The sequence below is a fragment of the Mus pahari genome, chromosome 9 (assembly GCF_900095145.1).
Source record: "Mus pahari chromosome 9, PAHARI_EIJ_v1.1, whole genome shotgun sequence".
Classification (NCBI taxonomy): domain Eukaryota; kingdom Metazoa; phylum Chordata; class Mammalia; order Rodentia; family Muridae; genus Mus; species Mus pahari.
This window is the reverse complement of record NC_034598.1, coordinates 54,947,322-54,973,244: the sequence shown is the minus strand read 5'-3', so window position 1 is coordinate 54,973,244 and position 25,923 is coordinate 54,947,322. Positions and strand designations below refer to the sequence as shown.

Here is a 25,923-nt window from a genome sequence, read left to right as displayed (position 1 = left end):
ACACACACACAGACACACACAGACACACACACACACACACACACACACACACACACACACGGCATTCAAAGGCTTTTTTCCCTCACCACACATCCAAGAGCTTACAATAGACACACACACACACACACAAAGAAACACAACTACTCTCCAGAGTCAATACAAATGTGTGAAAGTAGGATTTGTTACATAAAACAGAAGCCATCATATGACCAGTAAAAGCCATGTATAAACTCATGAAAGAAGCATGCCACGATATAATCTAACTTACAACGCTATTAAGCTAAATCCACCTATCACATAACTTACCTATTAAATGATAAGTTTAATGAACTTAATGTGTCAGTGTTACTCACCACCTTCATCAATTTTAGAATAGCTCCATCATTTTAAAAAGAAACTTCATATTGACTGGCTGTCATGTGGTGTAATGTGTTTTTACTGAAAGCACGTGGGAATGGTGCACCCATACAATGGGTTATTATTTCCAATAAGATAGGACGAATGCCTGATCATGATGCATGCCAAGTGGGAGATCCAATTCTAAACATCGCAGGTTGTATGAGTCTATTTATGTGAAGTGTGCAGAAAAGGCAAGTCTATAGAGACTGACAACAAACTAGTGTTTGCCAGGGCTCTAGGTTGCCACGGCTAGAGTGGAATGGAGAGTGATTGCTAGAGTTTGCTAATTTTTTTTTTCCCTAGGATAACGAAAATGTACTAAAAATCACTCATGATAACGGTTGTACAATCCTGTGAGTACATGCCCTGTGCTCTTCAGTTGATGGCCCTGTGTTTGGAAGTCTATATTATGTTTATCAGTACTATGTGTAGACATGGGGAATGCCCTGAAAGAGTTACCATTCTTTCTGTGTGGAGGAAAGGCAGATGTTCTTAGTACATTTTATAATTTCCAGCAGTGACCATAGAGTAATCACATAATAAAAGCTGGCTGTAAAAAGCACGGATTGCCTACTTGACATGTCTGAGGAATGGCTGACTTTAGGGTATAGCAGCAGTGTCCAGGTTACCTCGTTTATTAACATACAACATGATCATGTTAATCACATGCAAAATGTTTCTCAGTGGTGTCCATGATACTCTGGACAGTGGGATTATGAGGGCTGCTATTTGTTCTACATGCTTCTAGACACTTTCCACCACTTTGAAATGACCCACCTACTGTGTAGAGATAAGAACTTTGAGAGGAAAAAAAAAATCAATTCCTGAGCTCCCACTGTCAGGTACACACAGACATGTGACATTATGTCACAGGGAGAGCAGCTGGGGCCAGTAGTGCTAGCTCAACTGAGCGACAGCAATTGTTAAAGCTGGGCCATTAATTATAGGGAGGTCCCTGGGTTACTGTCTCCTGGAGATATCATGAGGGACCCCACAAGCTGTCAGGACAGAATAGCTCCTGATAGGTTTCAAAGCACTGTGTGCACATGAACACACAAATACCCTGAAGGAGCATATCGTTGCTTCTCTTTGGGCAGTGGCTTACGGGGGACAGTATTTTGTCCTGTGTGCCTTTTGTGTACTTTGTTATCTCTGTGACAAGACAAAAAAACCCAACATGCTATAAAATTATTTTCTCATGTTCAAGAAGTCACCTAAATAATAATAACAACAACAACAACAACAAGTTATACAGAATGAAGTGCAAACGTTTCATGCGGGCTTATGACTAGGCAAGGAAAAATCTATGCCTTACTTGAATAATTGCTAGGCTGTCTACCCCAGGAATCCAGAGTCACGATGCATGGCTCTGCTGCCAGCGGCCCTGATTGCGGGTGTGACCTGGAACACTCACAATGTCATTCAGAAAGTAGCCAGCGTTAGAAAGAAAGAAAGAAAGAAAGAAAGAAAGAAAGAAAGAAAGAAAGAAAGAAAGAAAGAAAGCAAGCAAGCAAGCAAAAGCAATGGGTGGGTGAGAATCTGAGAGTCTATGACGCTCACCACTTCCTGTGCATAGTTAACTTCATCAGGCGCTCACCTGGGTAAGTCACTTTTTTTAAAAAGATATTTCTGGTGAGTTGCGGGGTGGACCGTGTACATGAACCGTGGAATAGGCCGTGACAACCCCCCCTTTACTACACACATCTAAAGCTCCCCAAGACTGAGGCTCTACAGAGGCACAGGGGCAGGATAGAAACTTACACACACACACACACAGGCAAGATTCCCTCCGCTCAAACACAATCCAAAAAATAAGTAAGCCAAACGTGGTGGGTGTTTCAGGAACTTATTCCAGGAATGACGGAAGGGAGACCTTCCCACATGAGCCGTCACATGAAATGGCCTTAATAGACAAACCAAATCCAATACTACAATGCTTAAGATGTGGCAGGTAAAAACTCCCCTGAGATCACTTCCTGCTAGAACTTTTACTCTTAGTGTTCCCAGAAATACTAACTTACACCGCACTCGTTCGTGACCTACTCTCTTCCTTGCTAGCTTTTAAGTTTCTTGAATGTGAGAATCAAGTCTTTGGATCACAAGAAGACTTTGAATATTGAAGACAAGCCATTGGCTTGATTCAAAGGTTGAATGTTTGTAATATCGGGTAAAACCATGCGAGCCAGGCAAGCCGAGCTGAATCCCTGACCTGAGTTAAAAGGCTCAAAGTCTGCATCTAGCAGTGAGGATCTGCAATCCCATCATGCTACGGGGAGATGGGAGGCTGAGATGGGAGAATCGTCCCAAAGCTTGCAGAAGGGTGGGACCTGGAAAACAGAGCTAAGAAACAGCTAGAGAGAGAGCCAGCTCCTGAAAGCCACCCTTCATATATGCTACATGCCTCTCTCTGCCTGTGTGGCCTCTCACAGCAGTAACTATGACAACAAAGAGTTTGTAGTATCAGTGAGTGACATGCCATCCTCAGAGAATCTATCGCAAGTTAGGGAAAATACAGATAGGCTACAGTCATGTTGACAGGAACAACCGCTGATCTGGAGATCAATCAGTAATAGCCAGGAATCTCCTTCTTTGAAAGAGGTTAGAGATCAGAAGACAGGACCTGTTAAGTAAGGGGGATGTTATGTAAGAAGAGGTCCAGCATTGCATTCCTGAAAATCCTCCCATTCTGAAAAATTGTGCACTAAAAGTTATCAGACTTAAGAGGAAAACCTTGATCAAAGCACACTTCTCGGTATATGAGTGTTTGTAAGCACAGCACTCACAGAAAACATTCACACCCTATTTACAACACTGGCTCAGTTAAATCCTGGGCTGTAAGCAATGTACCCAGAAATCTTGGCACTGCCTGTGTTTTCTGCAAGATGTGGGTCTTGGAGTGAGGATGGTAGAAGGTTCTGGGTTTGAACCTTAGTACTGGAACACACAAAGAACCCACCAAGACTAGAGGGATGGGTAGAAAGCAAACCTGAAGACCTGAAGTGGATCCACAGCGGAGGAGATAACCGAGTCTGGAAGGCTGTCCTCTGAGCCCCACATGCACACCATGAAAGTGTGCCCTACATTATACACACACATACACACACTCACACATACACACAGGCATAAACACACAGACATATGCACAGAAACAAAACCACAGACACACATAAACACACACAGGCACATAAAAACACACACATATAGACACACATACAGGCACACACACACAAAGACATACACACAGGCACAGAAACATAGATACATACACAAAGACATATGCACAGACACACAAAGACACATATACAAACACATAGAAGCAGATAAACACACATTGAAACAGAGACACACATGAACACACAGATATATACACAGGCACACAAACACACACACAGACAGACACACACATAGCAGACACACAGACATACATACAAACACAGACATAGAAACGCACAGACACAGACACAAACACACAGGCACACAAAGACACACACAGGCGCACAAAGATATACACACACAGACACACATACATACATACATACACATACAGACACACAGATGGACACACAAACACACACAGACACATACACACAGAAAACCAGACACAGATACATACATACAGAGAGAGTAAACAAATCATTCCTATGCATTTTTTTTTTGTTTTCTCCTTCATAGTCTATTTTTGCTAAGCCTGATTTTGTGAAAAAACCTTGGCTGACTGTCTTGGGAAAGTCACACTGGAACCAATATGATGTTTTGGAGATGGCAATTTAATTTGTAAATGCATCTGGAGCAATTACGCCAGAGAACTACATTTGGCAGAGCAGCCAGATGAATAAGTGGTTGCACCAGGTCCTGGCACATAAGACCTGAGTTTTCCTTAAGCACAGCTGTCCCAGAAGAGACTAGAGCTAGCTCAGGAAACCACAGAGGGACTTATGGCTCCGGACTAAACCGCTCTGTCATTCGGGAAGGGAGAACCTCACCTGAGAAAATGACCATGCTAGCCTGACCTGTAGGAAGGCCTGTGGGTCATTTTATTGATTTATAATTGATGTGGGAGGACCCCAGCTCACTGGGGGTGGGGATGCTCCTGAGCGGCAGGTCCCTGATGGAGTAAGAAAGCAGGCTGAGCAAGCCAGGGAGACAAGCCAGTAAGCACTGTTCCTCAAAGGCCTCATCTTGAGTCCTGTCTCCAGGTTTCTGCCCTGCTTGCGTTCCTGCCCCTGGAAGTATAAGATGAAATGAACTCTTTCCTCTCCAAGTTGCTCAAGGTCACGGTGTTTTATCATAGCCATAGACATCCTAACATAGATACATACAGTAGCTTATCAGTAAAGGAGAGGTGACCAATTCTGTGTGGGTAGTAGGGAAGATGGTTGGTATTCTTGAAAAAAAAAAAAAATGCCAGGTTGATGATGCCCTCAGAGCTGATGACAATGACTATCAAGGATAGCAGGGGAAATGGCCTGGGCAAAGGTGTAGAGGTGGGAACAGGGCCTGGCACACGTGCTGTTTGGTGTGTTAGCCTGCGGATTCCAACAGCTGCAGATAGGCAAGTGGATGGGGCACAGCGGTAGGAATAGTTCAGGTCCCAGGGAAGATAGAGCATCAGTTCCCGTCTGTGAACTGGCCTTATCAAGAAGCATGCTTTTATGTGGGACATACTGAAAGAGGCTTTCGGCATGGGAGAGCGCCAGGGACTGGATTCGGCCTGTTCGAATCTGTGTACGGGACAGGACTGGACGGGATGATGCAAGGGCTGGGTGGGAGGGTCAAGCCTGGAATCTGGGGACCGCTTAGCAGCAAACCAAAGGAAAAGGAGGCAGGTATTACAACAGAGGTCAAGTCTGAGGACTGGCTAATCTGGCTGGTGGTGGGGACTTGGGGGCAGGGCTGGGGAGGTGTCATCAGTGAGTGAAATGTGATTCTCAGGAGAACTTGCTTCCTTGAGGTCAGCTGGTTTCCCACCTGGGAAAAAACGGACTTAAGCTAAGTACTGCGTTTATAGACTCATGAAATCTGTATTGTGCTTAGTAACTGACGCTTGCTGGCCCGATTTTTAACATCCTCTGTGAAGTGTCCACATCCCCACTGAAGAAAAAAGAATGCCTGCTTTGCTGATGACTGTCACCTCTGTGACATATCACACACAGCCTGCCTATTGGCTTGGGATCCCTGCCGACAGGTTAGTACCAGGTGGCATTCTTGTACCATTTTTTCCCATGGTTTCTCATTTCTTCTTTTCTTTTTTTTTTCCCCACAGTCAGCTCCTGGATCTATGAAAGCTGAGGGTGTTCAGAAGCAATGTCCACTCAGTCCAGGGTAAGGAGGGTGACTCACATTGGACTCAGAATGTAAACAAATGGCCTCAGACCTTGGTGGTGATGAGTAAATGGGGGGGGGGGTGTGAATGAGGGGAGAGCTGTCTTTCCAGGAAGTTCGTTTCAGAAAGAATCCTGTTGAGGAAAGACTTGAGACGAAAGGAGAGGAGGGAAGCCCACTTACTGATACAGGAAATGAGGTCATTAAACCTCTCCTTAGGGAAGAGGGGGTTTTCCAGCCCTCGGAAGTATAGCTTCAGGACACCAGCCACAGAGTTGATATCGTGGTTGCTTTGCTCATCGGCCAGAGGGTTCTCACCTGAGAAAGAAAATCCGTTATATGCACAGTATTAGTATTGCTATTTTTCTGTTCTTTCTCTCTCTCTCTCTCTCTCTCTCTCTCTCTCTCTCTCTCTCTCCCACACACACACACACACACACACACACACACACACACACACACACACACACACACACACACACACACACACACACACACAGGAGCACACATCTTTTAATTATGCTCGCCAAAAGATTATATAGTACTAAAATGGAAATAATTGGTTTAGATATCCTACCCCATGATTAACCTAAAAATAGTTGGCTAAAATAAAGCTTAAAAAATTCTTATGCTACCAAATACTCCCTTACAACTTGCCTAAATCTTAAAATAAAACATTGTGGTTATAACTTTATCCAGCTTTATTTATTTATTTATTTATTTTAAAGCTAAAATCAGTAAGCTTAGGCTGACACAAACCCAAAACACTACAGTCAGGGTTTCTTACTCATCTGGCAGAAAGATGCTGTTGTGATTGGTTGGGCTATACAACCCAGGTCATCAAAATCTGCCAGAAATACACAACAGTGACTGTGAACACCTGCACTAGATAATCAGGTGTTTTCCAAGGTGGCCCAGTGGGGTCCCAGCATATGTGAAAGCTACTTTCAACAGTGGGTGACTCTGGGATCAGGGCAGGGGATTCAAAACTGTAGTTTGTGAAAAGTGAATATTAAAAATAAATCGATCACAAACAGAAATACCGTTTCCTTCCCAGCAGATGGCTGTACGGTATGAGCTGTACGGCTGCTTACCACGCCTTCCTGGGAAGGAGTGTGACCTGGGTTCCTTCAGGAGCACTGCATGGCACAGCACAGCACAGCCCAGAGACTTACAGCAAACTGCACCATGCACCTCCAGGTCCAGTCTTCCTTCCCACAGGTCACAGAGCAGCCATGACCCTTTAGCTAATGCTTGCCTTTGGGGAAGTTATTGTAGGGGTCCTTGCTTCCCTTCCCTGTTTTTTAGGGTAGGGACTTGCTGAACCTGAGCTCAAAGAATCAGTTGTATCATCATCACCATCACCATCACCATCACCATCACCATCACCATCATCATTTATTTGTTTTTCCCTTCGAGGCATTCAAAACCAAGAGGAATTTCCAAGAGAAATTCCACCTGGCCTGTACTGCACTGCATGAAGGTGTGGCAGGCTCAGCTGCTGCCCGAGACTGGTTTGTCCCACATGTAAGACTGGTCACAGATTTGGAAAATAGAAAAAAAAAAAAAACAACAACCCACTGTGGTGCTGTTTACCTTTTCAACTTCAAAGGGCTCTATTGGCAACTCTAGGCCAGGGAAATAGGAGAGAGGGGGAGGAGGGAGAGGAAAGGAGAGGGAGAGGGAGAGGGGGAGGGAGGGAGGGAGGGAGAGAGAGAGAGAGAGAGAGAGAGAGAGAGAGAGAGAGAGAGAGAGAGAGGGGCCAAGCTCCATGCGGTCTCACTGCATCTTGCCCTGGCTGTCCAGCAGAAGGCACAGATGAACCCCGATGTGGATGCGATACTAACCACGGTAACCCGGGAGCATTAATAACCAATGGCCATATGAAAGGGTCAGATTTGTCTGCAGGCCACATCTGAACAGTTTAACAAACCCTGTAGTTTGGCAGGTGAGGACACCGGTAAATTAAGACTGGGGTCCTGTGGCTGAATCCCATCATCAATAAGAGACCAATATGAGTCAGGGTCTTCCTGACGATAGATCGGCTTGTGGTTTTGCTAACTGGATTACTCCAAAACTTTAGCAGAACTTGTATCTCAGCTAATCATGGACACAGGGGAGGTACTGAACCGGTCACAGGGAGGGAGGGTGATTTGGGAATAGGAGAGTCGTTGACAGAGATGGGAAGCAGAAAGATGTGCCCATTCCCTCATCATGTAGGCCTGGAATGGGAAAAGCTATACTTAAAGGAAGGTGCGTTTCAGTCTGAAGCAAGCTAAATTAAATACATTTACCACATGAAGGCTCCAGGTTGTCTTGCTAAGCCTAGAGACGTGAAGAGGCTAAGCCCTGTTGGGAATCAGGGCTCTGATTCCAGGAGGCTGAGTCCCGAGCCAGAATGGATACATTGTAATGGCCCTGCCCATTCTAAAACCCTGTCAGGGTTTTAGATGTATATGTCATGGGCAGCCAATGTGAGTCCTAAACCGGAGGACAAAAATTCATAGGACTTTCTACTTTGCACAGAATTTGTAACAATCATGCCCTGACTCCCACAACCAGGCCCTTGCAAGATGGAGGTATGGGGGCTGTGCAGAGCATGTTGGGTGGAAAACAGAAGGTGACTTTCCAACATGTTTTGCATACGAGGAGAGACATACAGTTACCTCTCTCGAAAGAATTCTTGATATCGTTCACTTCCACCTGGGAGCCAGACACTCTGAAAATCCCCTGATGCTGAAGACCTATGGGCAAAAGAACACAGAGAGTGAGCCACCTGCCTCACACACTACAGATCTGGGGTTTCCCCCTCCAAGCAAAAGGACACGCTGACTGAAACCCCACTGCTGCTTTTACCTGAGGAGCCTAAGGTGATGAGTGCTTACCATAGAGATTAATGAATCGGATGCAGCTTTCCACAATGAGAGGGATAACCTGGCCTGAGTCCTGGGGAGAGAAATGGAAACGGGAGAAGGCTGGGTCACCAGGAGAAAAATGCCCCATAAAGAATGAACAGCATCAAAAAGAGTGGGAAAAGTTATACTTAGACAAAGGCGTATTTCAGTTCTGAAGCAAGCTAAATTAATACATTTGCCATAAGAAGGTGCCAGGTGGTCTTGCTAAACCGTGAAGAGGCTAATTCATACTGTGAGTGGTGGCTGTAATTCCCGCAGCCAGGAGGCTGAGCTGGAGGTCAGAATGGCTTCATTGTAACACCTCTGCCTCAGACGAGAGCAACAAACCCAAAATCTAACTTAGGTGTTTTTCTCTAACTTTATGTGCTGAAATGAGTAACTCATTTTGAGAGGTTCTCTCTCAAGGTGATGGCGTGAAGCATGTAAGAAGACCGCCAAGTGTTTCAGTTGTGTCGTCTTCTGCTTAGCTGTTGATTCTTAGGACTCTCTACACCACATCCCAAGACTCCGCCACCTAGATGGTGGTAGTCACAAACTGTCTCCTGGGTAATGAAAGGGCATTATGTATTTACTTAGTCTGCATCAGAACTTACATTTCCTTATAAAACTTAGCCCATCTTTAAGATGAAGACAAGGAAAACTTTGGTCTTCTTGGTCTACACCTTGCAAAAAACCACTCACCACCCTTTACTAAAAAAAAAAAAAAAAAAAAAAAAGGAGGTGAAAAAATAAATTAAAAAAAAAAAAAAAAAAAAAAAAAAAATTGCTGGAGGTGCTTTGAAATCCACAGGTGTAGGATGACTCATGAGATGGAGGGGCCTCAGAGGCCAGTTAAACATGTATTGATGGCATGCACCACGAGTTAAGAAGAATTACTGGGGATGGTGTTGATCGACATGAACTTTTAAGACTGATCTTTTAGGAATTAGATCTTTCCAGGAAACATGGAACTTGAAAGGGATTAGCTGGCATTGTGAGGAGTTAAGAACTTGGTCTTAACATACGAGGACAATTAGGGACCTGTTAACTTTTCCAGTCCAGATGGGAAGGAAAGAGTGGGAATGAGGTATTGCTACTGATATCTTCACTGTCTCCAGAGTGGGCAGTGGACTTTAGAGCTTTATTTTCAAGCTTTGTTTTTTGGCAATCAGTGTATAAACCACTTAATGTTTCAGTTACTTCTGGAGGTCGTATTAGGTTTTTCTCATTAGTTAATTTGTTTTTAGGGGCACACGTATTAATTCCTTAAAGAGGAGCCTTAAAAAAAAAAAAAAAACTAAAATGCATTTTAGTAAAGTCTAGTTGACTCATGAACAGTGGTATAATTACACCAAAAATTTACTGAACATTGGAAGGGATCTTCTTCTGTAAGACACAAGCATGATTTAATGGAAGCAACATTTTGTAAATAATTCATGTCACAGTGCAATTTAAAAGAGCAACAAATACTTGAGTGTGAGCGATGAAAGGGGGAGAGTTAGTTTCCATCTCTGCTGGACTTAGCACAGAGACAGAATGAGAGAGCAGAAGAAAACTGTTTGCATTCAGAAAGTCCTGCACAGAGTACATTTTCATGGAATGAAATTAAACGTTCTCCTCTTGACATTCACTTAGATGGCTGCTAATCTATTAAAAAGATTAGCACTTCGTTTAGATACAGTACGTTTTGTAATAAAAATGTAACGAGCATTTTAATTTAAATTCATGGATGCCAGATGTTGGGGTAGAAAATATTTTATAAGGAGTGAAATTATGGGCTGTCTTCCAGCCACCACCATCCAGACCGCTCTCTGTGTGTCTGTTTGCCTGTGGTTTTGCTCTTGCCATTTCCTGGTGCAATTTGGGAGAGCTCAGAAGCATGTCTCGGAGGTGCAGAGAGAGACAGACCTCTGTACTCTCGGGTTCCGGGCTAAAATGTGCATGGCTCCCACAACAGATTTTTCATGATAACTACCTTAGTCTTCCTTAGTCAATTTGCTTGCCTTTCACTATTAGATTTTAGAGAAGAATTTTCAAAATCTCTCATGTGTGCACAGCTTACACAGCTGTCCCCACACCACACCAGCAAAGGGGACGAGATGGTCCCTCTGCCTCTGGCTTTCCTGCTTCCTCTCTCTCCCTGCCAGGCCTCAGTGGCACATCTTGCTGCCTTCCCTTCAGTATTTGCCTCATTCTGTCTAACTAGCTCCTGCCTGTAAGCTATGGGCTGGCGAACTAGATAATCAAGTCAAATTTGACAATACTGTTATATTAAACTAGAGTCACTAGGAGTCTAAGGCTCGAGGCAATGGCTTTGTGATTTCTGTCTAGGCTGTCCAGGGACTTCTCATTTAATCTCGGGGTTAGGGCCTTTTTAAAGCTCCCCCCCCAGAGGCTTCTAAATTTCTCTTCTGTATGCATATATATGTGAATGTATTCAAGGGTCATGTATGTGCCACACACATACATGGTAATGTGAGCCTTTTAATCATTAGTTCACAGTTTTAATGAATAGATCTATCTTTAGAGAAGGTCATATATCTATAACATACAATTCATGGACCTTATAAAATATTTAAAATGTGCCTTTTCTACTATAGCCAGTCTTCAAAACCACTCATGAAATGTTATCTTTAATGGGGAAGCCTTTTTTTTTCATGTGATTTACATCAGAATCTCTAATTCCATATTAAACATGCAGGTGGCATTTAACACTGACATTCCCTAACTCAGATGGGATACATTTGCCAAACACAGCAGGCTAAAACCTGGTCTCTCCCCTCGTATCGGCAAAGATGGTTATCTCTTCAATTACTGTCTGGTTCCCACAGGTTTGTTTTCTAAGTAAAGCCTATTGATAAGCTCTCTAATTTCCAACTGCAAACACTTTTCTTTTGAGGAACGTCAAAAGTCTGGTTAAAGCCAAGCATGGGTAAGGCTTGCGAGTGATGGCAGCATGGAGAGGCCCTCACTTCCGGTCAGCACGATACCTGGTGTCTTGCGTGAGAGTTCCTTCGTCCCCGGCTAGAAGCATTATCAGAAATACAGGATGAGAAAGACGACAGAGAGTAAACACGGCAGAGAAACAAGATACAGATTTCAGGGCTGTACAAAATGTATCCAATATAATGAATTCCTTAAGTCACGAGAGTGTGCCTAAACACGGATTTACACCGTGCCGTCTCATCAGCACAACTCAAGAAAATATATCATCTTGTGTATCTTTTCCTTTTCCTTCAATTTTTGGCTTGGAAAAAGAAAAGAGTACTCTTTCTTTTGCCATATGATAATATCCATGTTCATTTATTTTCTTCAGAAGGTTCTCAATCCCAATATTCTTCCCCCTCTGACTTCAGGAAATATTATATTGATTTTTCTGGGGAATTGAAGAGCCCCAGGACATAATGACCAGCCTCTGTCATGGGAGGCTGAGGCCATTATAGTGAGAAGCATGGAGGTCAGCCACCGGGTGGTGGCAGGTGCTGTACCTTGACGAATGTCTCCAAATCCCCATTAAACAACTTAGCATTATACTGGGAGCGGGGCCTGGACTTCCTGTGTTTCTGGGGCTTAGGGGGGACGTTTGGAGGCCTAAGGGAAGGGAACATAATTACTGAGCATGGCAGAAATCAGACAATTGATGAAATACCCTTAGGTCATATCAAAATAACTAGGCAGGGGATCCTGGGTCCCTTCCCCACCCCAGCCCAGAGCGAGCACTCCTACCCCCCTTCAATCCTTTTATTTGTACATCAAGAGCATAGGAATTGTTCATTTAGACCATGGTGTTTCTACGTGCTAGAACTGCCAATTTTAATTTTTATACCAAAAACCAAAACAGTACAAAAACCAAAAAAAAGGTAAGCATTATGAATGGCTATTCTGAGCTATCTAACCAAATGTGGTAAAGCCAGGTCACAAATGTAAAAGGGCAACGAGAGATTTCCAGATGAGAAATTAAAAATGTTTTTCATTCGATCATGACTCTTCAGTGCAGGAAGCACGGCACCTGCTCAGTATTCCTTAGTCATTCATGGGATTTTATTCTGTGTGCATATTCTTATTAACAGATCACCCCTGGGAAAATTAGAGTTTGGTGTCAATATAGTTTCTGGCTGTGGGGCCCAAGACATGCATGAGTTACTGTTTCTGTTGAATGCACGGTGCCCTTGCCCACATATCTGTGGAACAGAAGGTCACCCACCCCCTCTGGGCTCTCCTGCCTGTTGGCTCTGGCGGATACACACATCCAGTGTGCCACATGCGTTAGTGGAAAACCCTGCACCGATCTACTGGCAGCATTATCAGAAAGAGGCAGCCTCTTCTGCTCTTTTTCCTTAGAGGAGAGGAGGAAGGAGCGAGGCGACCAGACTCAGTGTCTGTATCTTTGCTGGTTAACCTCTGCAAAACAGACGGGAGAAGGCCCGCCATGCCTAGAGGCCGTGTAAGCCCTTCGTGAAGCTGAATTCTTTAGACAAAGACCTCTGAAGTTCAATTGGCTCAAGTTCACAAAGTCCAGTTTAAAAGCAAAATCCCAAGAAATTATGTGAAACCCTGAAGGGCTAGCTCACTAGATATTAGCACTGCAATCAGCATGTATATGAGAGAACAAACCCTCGAATGCAGCCTTTCATGGCTACCCTCTCAGAATCTCCCAGCAGGAGAGTTGTGGCTAATGGGGTATAGAGCCAGCAGCACCCGAAGTCCTGTGGTGCCTGGGACTTAAAAGGAGCCTTTACAAATACACAGAAATGTGTGGAGACCTCTGCCAGGCAGCACGCCCTGTCCTTCCCCAGTTAATGTCTCTGAACTATTTTTATACGCTAAATTCCATGCAGCGCAAGAAGGGAGGCATGCGGCAGGTGTGAAGGACTCAGGCAACGAGCTGCCAAAAGTTTCGCCGGATTTACTTGATACTGTCCACGGTTTTCGTTACCTAATAAATGTTTTCTAACACAGATTTTAGTATCAAGGGGTGACCGCCCATGCAGGGACAGCGCTTCCACTCAAAGGCATGGGTGTGGGGTGCCCTGGCACTCTGCCATGGGGTGGGTGGGAACTGCGGGCCGCTCAAGGGCTGGTCAGGAGACAAGGAGGGAGGAGAAGGTGAAAAGCGCTCTTAACTGCGGCTTTCGTGGGAAGGAACGGGAACAGCGTGGAAGGCAACAACTGAGTTGTATAGTTTGGATGACTTGGGTAGTTTCTGCAGCATGGAGAAGGTTCTGGTTGTCTGGTGCCTGGCAGTGGGGTGTTCAGGCACGTGAACATGTATTCCCCCCCCCCAGAGAAAGAGCCAATCAGAGCAGGCTCCCGACTAGCTAATCTGCATGTTGAAAGGCTGTCCTGGCTAACTGCCATAGATGGTCCCTCCAGGGCGAACCAAGGCCCAGGGCCTCACAGCATCAGATACAGAATCCAGAAAGCCCCACTCTTGAAGTCTTGCTAGATCAACTCCTACGGTGTCTGGCTGGTGTGCAAATGACACCATAGAAAAACAAAAGTCGTCATAAACGTTCTCCAACTCAACCCAGAATCTGCTTGCACACAAAAAGCTTCATAGTCCTTCATGGGTGGGTGTGGAGGAGAGGGAAAGGAGGAGCTGCCAGGGGTGGCTCGTGTTAGAAGTTACATTTTAGAATCAGATGCAAACGTGGGTCAAGATCTAAAGTCCCCAAATTTCAATAATCTGTAATTTTCAGATAGCATGAAGTGTAGCGGGAGCTGGAAATAGGTAATTCTTAATACTTACTAAGGCAGTTGGTACACACACCTATTACTTGCTAGCTAAATTATCATGTCAACAGTGTCATCAATCTATTAAAAAAAAGTTAATATATTTGGGATTAGATAAATTAATCCTGCTCGCTCGGGTACAACTGCTTACCAAGGGGCTTTACAATCCCACAGAAGACAACTTAGTTATGTCAGGGCACTTGTCTGAGGACCCAAGCATTTCAAGGTGCTGAGCTTCATCATGCCCAGACTATCTGCTACAGTCGGTAGCTGCTCTTGTTAAAGAGAAGAGAGGGAAATAGACCACGGATGATGACAACGCATCTTCCTACCTTGTAGTCATATATTCAGCTCTATGGCCTGCCAAGAAAAAAAAAAGAATAAAATAAGTAAGCCAGGCAGACACAATGGGTCGGAGTTGATCATCTGTGACCATCTGCTATCTCAGGATGGCGAGTTAATAAAGAGTTACGGATCTTGTGGTAGAGAAGATGTGAATAGCCTATGATAACAAAATAATTCAGTCATTATTTTCATAGCATCTCAGTCTAAAATATAACAAATCTTATAAATTAGAGAAACATGTTTCATTTGGCAGTTTGAGGCATTTTTAAAAAAAAAAAAAAAAACTAGAAATAGCTGATTGACCACTAAGTTCAAATATAAAATACACTCGGAGCATATCTAAAAGTTCCCTGCTAGCTATCTGTTATTTTGATTGACAGAAAAGCAAATACATGGTTTGAACTCGGTTTCTCTTAGACTAAGTCGATATTCTTTCTGTGGTATGAAATCAGGGCACTGGGAGAGAACTGTGTCCCCCAATCTGAGCTGACACAGACAATAACATACAAGGACATTAAATTATACTATAATTTGCCACCTTGTAAGCTAAGAGCCTTTCAGAGTTCTGTCATTGGAACCACCAGCTGCTTCCCATACATACATATAGCCAGCTTCTTGTAAATAACAAGGCTGAATTGTTCTAGAATGCTTGTGGTCCACATTCATTCCATGTTTGCAAGCGTTCATGGCTGCTGTCTGCTCTTCATGCATCCAGGAGCAGTGGGTTAAGGAGTGGGCAGGTGGAACCATTCAGCTGGTTTGTTTACAAAATGAGGACCCTGTCCTGAAGGAGTCTGAAGCTACAGCTGGTAGAGAAAGGCCACATTGTAGCACAAAGAGGTGAGCCCCACCCACTGCAAGACAGTGTTTCAGACCCATAAGAAAAGGCCAAGTGGACAACTCGCTCATGCTAGTTGTCAGTGAACATGGCTAGACCACATGGCTGAGCCCTTCACTCTATTATCTGTTCTTGAATAAGAAGTAATTCGAGATACATGATCTGTGTTGATTATACAGGGGACAACAGGTTTGTATCAGGGGACATCATTCTTCACACAGACCTGAGCCACTGCAAGCGCTGGCAAGGTCAGTTCCTAGCCAGAGCGGGAGTGAGCTGAGTGTGGAATGTGGTACCTCATGGGTATCCCAGTGGAGCTGTCTGTGGGAAGCTGGGCTGGGCTGGGTCAGAGGGGAGACAGGGCTCAGAAGCTCCATGACTTTGGTTGTGCTGCATCCGTAGGAGCTGGCCAAGACGACCCCGGGGAAACCCCAACAGGATGAGCAAAGGACCGAAGGGACACACACAATGTCTGGCTTGTCTATACTGGTCATGTTGTTGGATTTTTGATGACATCAGTGTGATATATTAGTCAGAACAGATCAGAAACTATTAGAATAAATATCCCTAAGCACTAAGTAAGCAATAAGTTCCGTCCATCGTTAGCACTGTCTCCTTCCTTAACCTTTAGTACCTATGTACCCCGTAACCTCAGCACACAGCTGGCCTACAACCCCTGAACTTCCTGCTTTCGCCCCCTTGCGGGCAGTACTTGTATGGTACTGCCACACCTGACCTAAGCCCTTTATATTAAATATGGTAACTCACAATTCTCGTAATAGCTCCTTTAAAATTATTTATTTCATTTATATGAGTACACTGTAGCTAACTTCAGACACACCAGAAGAGGGCATCAGATTCCATTACGGATGGTTGTGAGCCACCATGTGGTTGCTGGGATTTGAACTCTCCAGCCCTCACAACAACTCTTGTGGGGTAGCTTTTATTATGATGACATGTTTAGAAAGAGATGGAGAACGTAAGAACATGAGAACATGACCAGAGAACATAAGAACATGTCGCAGCTCTTGTGAATATAGTGTGGACCTGGCAGTAGGGTTGAGGTTTATTTTAGTGACAGATCTGAAGTTCCAAGTACTACACTACCTTAAAAACATGTGGCATTTGGGGTGGGGATGTAGCTCATCGGTAGAGCACTTACTGAGTGGTCAAGAAGCTGCGAGTTCAATCCTCATCACCAAAACACACACACACACACACACACACACACACACACACACACACACACACGATAGATAAAACTCATCTTGTTTATCTTGATAGCAATTTAAGAAATAATTAGTTGTGTATACCTGAGCAAAAGTAGCCAAATTTCCAGGTCCTAAGGTGTTTTAGTTTTACCAATCATCCGTTTCTGTAGCATCAGACCGTATGAAGTGACTAGGCCATGCTCCCCATACTCACATTTCTGTAATTTTGCTTTTTAATTGTGTGCATGCACACACAGACATACATACAGACACATGTACACATGTGCGCGTGCGTGCACGCACACACACACACATACACACAGGCACATACAGACACATCGAGACATTCGCATGCACACACACACACACACACACACACACACACACACAGCTAAGTTTCTGGGTGGGGGAGGCAGTTTAGTTGGCAAAGGGTCTGCCATGAAGCACGAGAGCTTGAGTCCAGATGCCAACTCCCATGTAAACCTGAGTGTCATGGCACATGTCTACTTGGTAGGGTAGAGAAAGGCAGCTCTCTGATGGTCCCTGGCCAGCCAGCCTAGCAACTTGGTGAGCTTCTTACTTCAGTGAGAGATCCTGTCTCTAAACCACAGTGCAGTGTGATCCAAGAACGACATTGTGTGCCGACATTGTGAGGCATGTGGGCAGGCATGCATGGACACCTGCATGCACATGTGCACACGTGCATGCCCACGCTCAAACCTAACTTTTGTTTTCCCATTAGAAAACCCTGGTGAACAATCCTAGAAGAAAGGAATGGTTCCCAGTGTATGTGTTTATCTGCCTAATATGCCAAAGATAAAATGCAAAAGAATGAAAGATGCAATTAAAAACCAAAATTACACAGATGTGTCAATATGCAAACTAATACACATTTAAGTTGGGGTGTGTGGTCTAATCGTTTCTACGTGGTTTGATGGAGAGAAACCACGATGACTGATGATTGGTAAAAGTAAAACACCTTACAACCTGGAAATTTTGCTATTTTTTTTATTCAGACATCCCAACTCATTATTTCCTAAATTGAGAACAAGATAAGCAAGATGATTTCCATCATTTTGCTTTCATTGATGGTTAATAGTATGAGGATAAGAAATTAAAAACGTAGTTGGGCAGTGGTGGTGCACACCTTTAATTCCAGTACTTAGGAGGCAGATTTTTGAGTTCGAGGCCAGCCTGGTCTACAGAGTGAGTTCCAGGACAGCCATGGTTACACAGAGAAACCCTATCTCAAAAAAAAAAAAAAAAAAAAAAAAAAAGAATTCAAAACCTACATTTTGAATAATGAGCTGAGAGTCAGGAGATAACAGTCCTCAGTGTGTCTCAATTGATGAATGAGGTCTTATTGTTAAATCAGTATTGTCATTAATGGATCAATAACACACAAGCAAGGAAGACTCACTGTCCAAAAGAGATGTGAATGCATCCAGTGGTCTGGAGGCTTAGGTTTCAATCACTTCCTCTGGAAGCTTATTATTTAATTATTAAAAAGTAAGGAACCCTCACTCCATATAAGCCACTTGGAGAGGAAAATAAAATCCAGGATTTATTCTTTTCTTAGTAAAAACAACTCTTTAGACTATTTTTTTCGGGCATGAGGGAGTGTTGCTGAGATAGAGATCAGCCTGGCTCAGTATCCCAGGCTCCCTGTCCATCCTCCTGCCTCTGCCTCCCAAGTGCTATGACTACAACCTGGGATAAGTGGCTTCTTTGGTTTCTCTTCCATTTGACTTCAGAATTGTGAAGTGAATTACTTTTTGAATTTAAATGCATGTTATTTAAAATGAAGGCTGTGGACAACTTGAGGTAAGGGAAAAAAAGGTAGAGAATAATATTTGAAATACATCTATCTTGAGCTGGACAGAGGTACCTTTGATTTGTCCCCTAATGAGGACTGATAAAGAGCTGGTGGCTATACTTTCAAGCCCTTTTTCTTTCTGAACACCATAGTCTACTGTGATGCTTTTGTAAAAAGACATAATTATCCACAATCCGATTATCTTTTGAAAGAATATTTGTACTCCTACTCAAAGACAGACAATGGATTATTCCAAGATAACCTACTTAATTCCTTTGTCAAAAAAAAAAAAAAAAAAAGTCATGCCTAGGACAAGAAACAATGTAACAGAGAGCTTGGCTCCCACTGTCACATTGTTCTGTGTAGCGAAATTGTACAGATATTTTCACCCTCTTACTTCCAAATACCTCACACAAAGAACCTGATATAAACAGGAAGGCTCATTACTAGATTTAAAACAAAACAAAACAAAACAAAAACCAGTGTCCCAGTTTTATAACTATGTATCTCATTTACTCTGGCCCGATTTAACTTCCATTCAGAAAGAAAGGATATCTCTAAAGAGCAGCAGCCTTGTTGGGACGAGAAAGAAGAGGGTGACTTTGAGAGCCCGTGGGTCTCTTTCTATTTCGGTACCTTTTAAAGCCTCTGGATTCTGAGTTTAGAGAAGGCCGCTTTAAGAGTTTGATCCAGTTGCTTCACTGTGTTGTAAATCAAAGAACTGATGGGGCCCACTGGTAGCCTGCCAAGAACGGGCACCAAGGCGGGCCAAACACATGTCTGTAGTTAGAGCTTCATCTGTGGGTGATCAACGGCTAAATCCCTGGGCTAGGCTCCATTTGTTGTACTATGAAGGCAGCTTTTGCAGCATTAAGTCTGGGAGAATTCAGAGGTATTCCTATCTGAAATGTCAAGCCTGTCCCCAAACCACCGCTTACCCTGGACTGCTGACCTCACTTAACCAGATGGCACTTGGATTCCTTCCTAAGAGATCACCATTGGACTGTTTTTCCAATGGGACAGGCGTCATTAACTCGGTTAAGCCTCCTCTATTATAAGTCTACTAATACTGAACAGGGCTCATGTGGAAAGCCAGCAGACTTACGAGGGGTGAACGTTTTTAAAGTGGGGTGTGTCTCTCATGCTCAGCCTTTCTCGGAGGGTTAAACCCAGCAGCAGTGAGTGGCCAGCAGCTGATGGACTGTCAAGCTGCCAGAAGTGACTGCGTTAAGAGCAGCACAGGTCGGTGCTCAAGTCTATGCATGCTACTCCGACAAAAGCCATCCAGGTCCCTCCCACAGACTTTACTGAGTATAATGGAGCTATGTCATGGGGACAACTGGAGCTCACTGAAAGAAATTCCAAGACAAAGGAATCCTGGCTTGGTGTTGACAATGTATGATGGCTTTACACAGTGTGGCTAAGGACAGCCTTTGGCAAACGGTCTCAGACTACAGGCCAAAATGTAGCCCGATCCAAGAATGACATGGAGAATAACATTAACCAGTGTGGCTTTTCTCTCTAGGAGACATAAAAGAATGTATGCTGAATGCCGACCATAAAAGCTTCAGAACGTGGCTCCGCGCCACATTGACGCTCGCCTGCTTACAGTGCCAAGAGTGAGCACAACCTCATGGCTCAGAGCCCCCAGTCTCACCAAGTCCACAGTGGTTCTCAGTCTTGGAGGGAGCACTTTGGTGTCTGAGAGCATTTAAAGCATTTCTTCACACTGAGGAGAAGTTATCCTCTGGGGGCTCGAGGGCATTGCTGAATATATCAGGCACTTACAGAAAATGGGAAGGAAAAGGGAATTTATTACGAGAAAGGGGGTGTGTAGGACATGGGTATTTAAGAAAACTATTCAAAGATAAAGCTTAAGTATAAAGCTTTAACCCATAGAAGAGATCAAAAAACAGTACAAGAAATACCCTGATCGTCTTTACCGAGATTTCATAATTGTCTGTCGGTCTGTCTGTCATCTGTCTCTGTCCTTTAGAAAATCCTGAGCCATACCATGGGGAAGTAAATTCTAGACATTGTGGCAATTTTAATCTTTTTTTTAAATTTAAGAATACAGACATTCTTTTTTTATAACTACAGTATCATTATAACAGAGGAAAAATAAGCCAATAATATTTAACCTATACATTGTAAACATTTCCTATTATGCTTAAAATGGCCTTTATAAGTTGTGCCTTTTGATTCAGACTTTAGTTAAAGTTGACACACTGCATTTGGTTATTATTGTCTTCTTAACCTGGAAGCTTCTTAACGGTTAACCCCTCCCCCACTTTTCCCTTGGGTACAATTGTCTTTCAACTTGAAGGATGGGGAACCCCCGAGGACATGCACGGCAACTTTTTGCCTTGTGGCCATTCTCGAAGGATGAGGGGTTCTTAGGAGAAAACCTTAAGGTAAGGTGGTGGATAAACTACTTTATGGGCAAGAAAGTTCCAGAATGGTAGGCAGCAAGGTATAAGATGGGAATCTCTAAAAAAAAAAAAAAAAAAAGATTTATTTATTTTTATTTTATGTGCATGAGTGTGTTGCTTGCATGTATGTGAATCAGACTCTCTCTCTCTTTCTCTCTCTCTCTGTGTGTGTGTGTGTGTGTGTGTGTGTGTGTGTGTGCGCGCGCGCGCGCGTGTTTCCTAAAGAGGCCAGAAGAAGGCATCGGATTCCCAGGAACCTAACTTAGACCCCAACAAGTTTTCATAATGACCGAGTGAGCCACCACTCCAGCTTTGGAAGTCTCTTTTTACAACACCTAGAAGGAACTAGTGTGAACAGAAAACCGAAGCTTTAGACCACCAGACGCTAAAGTAAGCCAAGGCTTTGCCTATGTGTATTCGTTTTTTCCTTTTACATCTCTATGAAGACAGAGAAGCAACGCTTGTGTCGCCCCCTCTGTTTGCAGTGCCCCCCCCTCCAGTCTCCTCCAGAAAGATAAGGAAATGTAGCAGGCCCTGACTGAGAATACAGTTCAGAACAACGCACGGCTCTGAGAATGCTTTGTAAGTATTCGGTGCTATTGTCTCTGTAACCAAACACTGCAATGTATATATGTGTGTGTGTGTGTACATATACACACATATATGTGTATATATATATATATATATACACACACACATATGTACATATGTCACACATATATGTACGTATATACACACACATATCTATATATATCTATATATCATACATAGTCTATCAGATCATATCTCAACTACCAACAATACTTAATGAAGAAAAGAAGTTTGCTCATACTGGACAAACTGGTTTCTACAATCCCAAGGAGCAGCAGGGCAACAGATGGGACAGGTACCAGCCCCTTCGCATGGACAGGGTGAGGTGCGAGGACAAGCCCAAGGCAGAGGCAGCAGCGACTGGGGTTGGTACTTGTGGGCCCCTGCCTAAAGGAACCTCTCCACCTGAGTCACACATCTCCCCTGACTTTACCTCCCAGATTAAAATGGCTTCCGTGAGAACACAATCACCCGGGAACTCGGATCAACTGAGATCTCACGACAACTGAGGTCTTAACGTGGGACAGCATCGTCGATTTCCAGGGCCTCACACTCAAACAGACATACTTCACGCTCTTCACAGCACACCCATGATACGACGATGACACACAGGCCAAATCACTTCCCCACTCGCGCCCAATACTCGACCTTCTCCGAGAGTCCTCTGTAGCAAGTCATGCTTAGCCTGTAGCTTTGTGATGAGGTTACTGCCTTCCAGGAACTCTCGAAGTTTCTGCAAAAAGGCAAGGTAGAAACTTAAACCCCCCAGTGTCAAGGAACTTCCCAGAGGGGACGGTAAACCCCGCTGCTTTATCTGTCTGTCTCCTCAAATCCCGTACTCAAGGTGTAATCTCTAGTCTAGTCACCCCAGCCTTCTCCTGAGAGCCTGTTGGAAATGCAGGCTCGGGACTCCTCCTCCCCAGTCTGTTGAAACAGACTGCATTTTAGCCAACTCCCCTGTGGTGTGTACCCGTGTCCCAGCAGACAGATGCTGTGTAAGCCCTGGAGGGCTGAGTTCAAAGTGTGCCAATAACCCTAGCACGAGGGTGGGGATGGAAACAGGAAGATTCTGGGCGCTCACTGGTTCAGAGAGAAATCTGTCTCAAAAATAAGATGGAGGAGCAACCCGATAAGACACGTCACCGTGCTGTAGCTCCCCTCCCCCGAGCCAGTTTTAGGGAGGTCCTAACTCCTAAAGTCTACCCAGACTGGCTGAATTGGGAACTTGGAGGGTACTCTGATGACCTTTTTTAAAACCAAGGCCTCCAGAAGACTCTGGCATCATTAACTATATAAAAATTCCCAGGCTCTGTCAAGAGCGGCTGGGGAGCAGGGAGTGGACGCACCATGAAGTAGAACTGCTCCGTTTCTTGCTGGTTGGCTCGTCTCTTGGCGATGCTGGGTTTACTCAGGTAGGTTTCTGACACCGTGGACTTGACAGACTCTGTGGATCGGCTGTGCTGGAAGCACTCAGACACGTCGTAGTCCTCGATGGTGACCATATCTTGGATTGTCTGGAGGGTGGCTTCTGTCGTTTTCTTGACCTGGGAACAGAAATACATTTCACTTGCCAACATACTCTTCTGTGAACCCTATATTACTTCATGAGAGTCGGTCTTTTAGGGAGAGATTACCTTGGAGTGTGGTAGTGAGATGCCAAATCTTTTTAAGGTCAGATTCCATTTTAAGTGTGAATTCAGGTAAACTAACAGGCTGGTACCTAACATTAGTTTCCAAGTTGCCCTCCCCGTCCCCCGCCCCCCAAACCAAACCAGAGCCTAGCTCCAGATTCTAGGCTAATTCCCAACAAGACCAGAGTTTCCAGGTTACACCCTCAACAAGATCAATGTTTTCAGGTTATTCCCCCAACAAACCTACACCCCAGATTACAAGTCCACCCCCTGCCTAATGTCCACCAATGCAGAGGGGAGCTTATGATATGACTCTCAGCACCAACCAATCATGTTAAAGGCCATAGCAGCTTTCCAATGAGATGCTTGCACAGGTACTCCCTGCTTGCTGCTTACTATAAAGCCTTGCTCCCCACCACCAAAACAGTCCTGTGTGATGGTGGTGCGTTGGGGGGCCTGAGGTAGCTCGAATAAAGACCCTGCTGTGAGTGGCATCAGATTGGCTCCTGTGTATGTTTTGGGGGATCACTAACATTTCCCTGGCACAACAGTAGGTAGGGGAAGTGAGCCAGGCCAACTAGATCTCAGATCACCCATCTGTGCTGTACATCTCACTGGAGACAGTCAAATTCATTGCTACTTACCTTTTAAATTAAGGTAAAATCACAAACAGAAAAAAAATACACAGACCACACGTGTTGGAGATTGGTTCTAATGCTTTGATTCAATTGGGAATCTGCGTGTTCAAACACTAAAGGTTCTTGTCTGGAATTGATTTTTGATGGATCAATAAAGATGCCAATGGCTAGGTAAAGGGAGGTGGGTGGGACCTTTAGAGTATGTTGTGGGGAGGGGGGAAGAGAGAGGAATCGCCATGATTAGTGGGGGTGGGGTGGGGGAACGATACAGAGGGACATAGGAACTGCAGGAGATAAAGCTAACGAACCATTGTAAGAATTCGGTAAGTGTCCACTAGAGCCACTTCCCCAAATGGCCTGGGGTAGCAGGGGAAGGTTTAGGAGTGTCCAGTCCAGAACCAGTCATGGCATTTAAAGCTAAGCTAATATGTGTGTACTGGCTAGTTTTGTATCATCTTGACACAGCTGGAGTTATCACAGAGAAAGGAGCTTCAGTTGGGGAAATGCCTCCATGAGATCCAGCTGTAAGGCATTTTCTCAATTAGTGATCAAGGGGGGAGGGCCCCTTGTGGGTGGGACCATCTCTGGGCTGGTATTCTTGGGTTCTATAAGAGAGCAGGCCGAGAAAGCCAAGGGAAGCAAGCCAGTAAAGAACATCCCTCCATAACCTCTGCATCAGTTCCTGCTTTCTGACCTGCTTGAGTTCCAGTTCTGACTTCTTTCAGTGATGAACAGCAATGTGGAAATGTAAGCTGAATAAACCCTTTCCTTCCCAACTTGTTTCTTGGTCATGATGTTTGTGCAGGAATAGAAACCCTGACTAAGACAATGTGTGTGTGTGTGTGTGTGTGTGTGTGTGTGTATGTGTTTATGTGTGTGTGTTTCATTCGAGGATCCAATGAAACTCCTAGGTGGGTGGCTGGAAGCTGTGCCTAGCCTGGAGCACAAAGAAATGTAGCCCAAACTCGATGTTACACGTAAGTATACGGCCAATGAATAATCCCAATGTGAGCATGCCTAGGTAAACACCTGTTTGCCCCAAAGTGTATGCTATCAATATTCTCACCGTCCTTCAAATAACCCCCACATTGGATGTACCAAAGCTAGGAACTTATATATGCTAAGAACAAACCCTCCAGTATGAAGCTACACCTCCATCTTTCCTCCCCACCCTGCTTTCTAACATGTGATATCTTATAGAAATAGCAGAATATATCTTAAATGCGATTCCTTTTGCTCCGTGTCAAGGAGACCCATTTCTTGTGCATATCATATGTCATTACTTGATATTTATTGCAAGGACAAATCATGATTCACCCTGTGATTGATAGGTATTTTTAAATTTTGTCTTTTATGAATTTTATGAATTATAGTGCAATGAACACATTTTGGGTGGGGGCACACGTATATGGACACAATTGCTGTACATGGAAAAACGCCAGATTATTCTCCCAAAATGATTCTATTTATATTCCCGTCAGCACACGGCGGAGAATTCCTGTTACTCCACACCCTTGTGGACAGTTGGTACTGTCCCCCCTTTCAATTTAAGCCACCGTGCTGGTGTGCAGGGGTCTCACATGGCTTCCGTAGGTTTCCTCCCGCCGTAGGAGCTTGAGCATGATGTCCTATGTGAAAGGCAGCCTGGATCCCTCCTTTGGGAATGCTTTGTTGAAACCTGTCAATCAATGTTCTACTGGCTATGAGTGTTGTGATTCATGTCAGTAATTATCTTCCTGCTCTTGGCCTCAGCTTTTTATCTTCCTGCTCTTGGCCTCAGCTTTTCACTGCTTCATTGCCAGCTAGATGAGTGTGGCTTCTCCTTTTTTATATTATATTATACTTTGTGTGTGTGTGTGTGTGTGCACACGTGTGTGCGTGTGTGTGCGCATGCATGCGCATACCACAGCATCCAACTGGAGGTCAGAGGGCCACTTTGTGCAGTCAAGTTCTCCTTCCACTTTTATATCTCAGGTCGCCAGGCTTCTGTGGCAAGCATTTTTATTATATGTTCAATGTTCATTGTGGTTTGTCCATGTAGTTGTTAGATTCTTTGATCTCCATTCTTTATAT

At 44.2% G+C, this 25,923-nt stretch overlaps 1 protein-coding gene across 2 annotated transcripts in view; it reads right to left on the bottom strand.

The window, feature by feature from the left end:
- Positions 1–25,923, bottom strand: part of Srgap1 (SLIT-ROBO Rho GTPase activating protein 1) — a 268,720-nt gene that overhangs the window by 35,095 nt on the left and 207,702 nt on the right. The window contains exons 9-15 of one of the 2 annotated variants that reach the window (XM_021204901.2): positions 22,928–23,125; positions 22,230–22,314; positions 14,681–14,708; positions 12,104–12,206; positions 8,607–8,667; positions 8,388–8,465; positions 5,905–6,039 (exon numbers count right to left, since the gene is read on the bottom strand). In XM_021204901.2, the coding sequence (XP_021060560.1) occupies positions 5,905–6,039; positions 8,388–8,465; positions 8,607–8,667; positions 12,104–12,206; positions 14,681–14,708; positions 22,230–22,314; positions 22,928–23,125 (688 nt within the window). Of the gene's footprint in view, positions 1–5,904; positions 6,040–8,387; positions 8,466–8,606; positions 8,668–11,605; positions 11,640–12,103; positions 12,207–14,680; positions 14,709–22,229; positions 22,315–22,927; positions 23,126–25,923 lie in introns of both variants that reach the window. The other variant, XM_021204903.2, reaches the window with a different exon arrangement.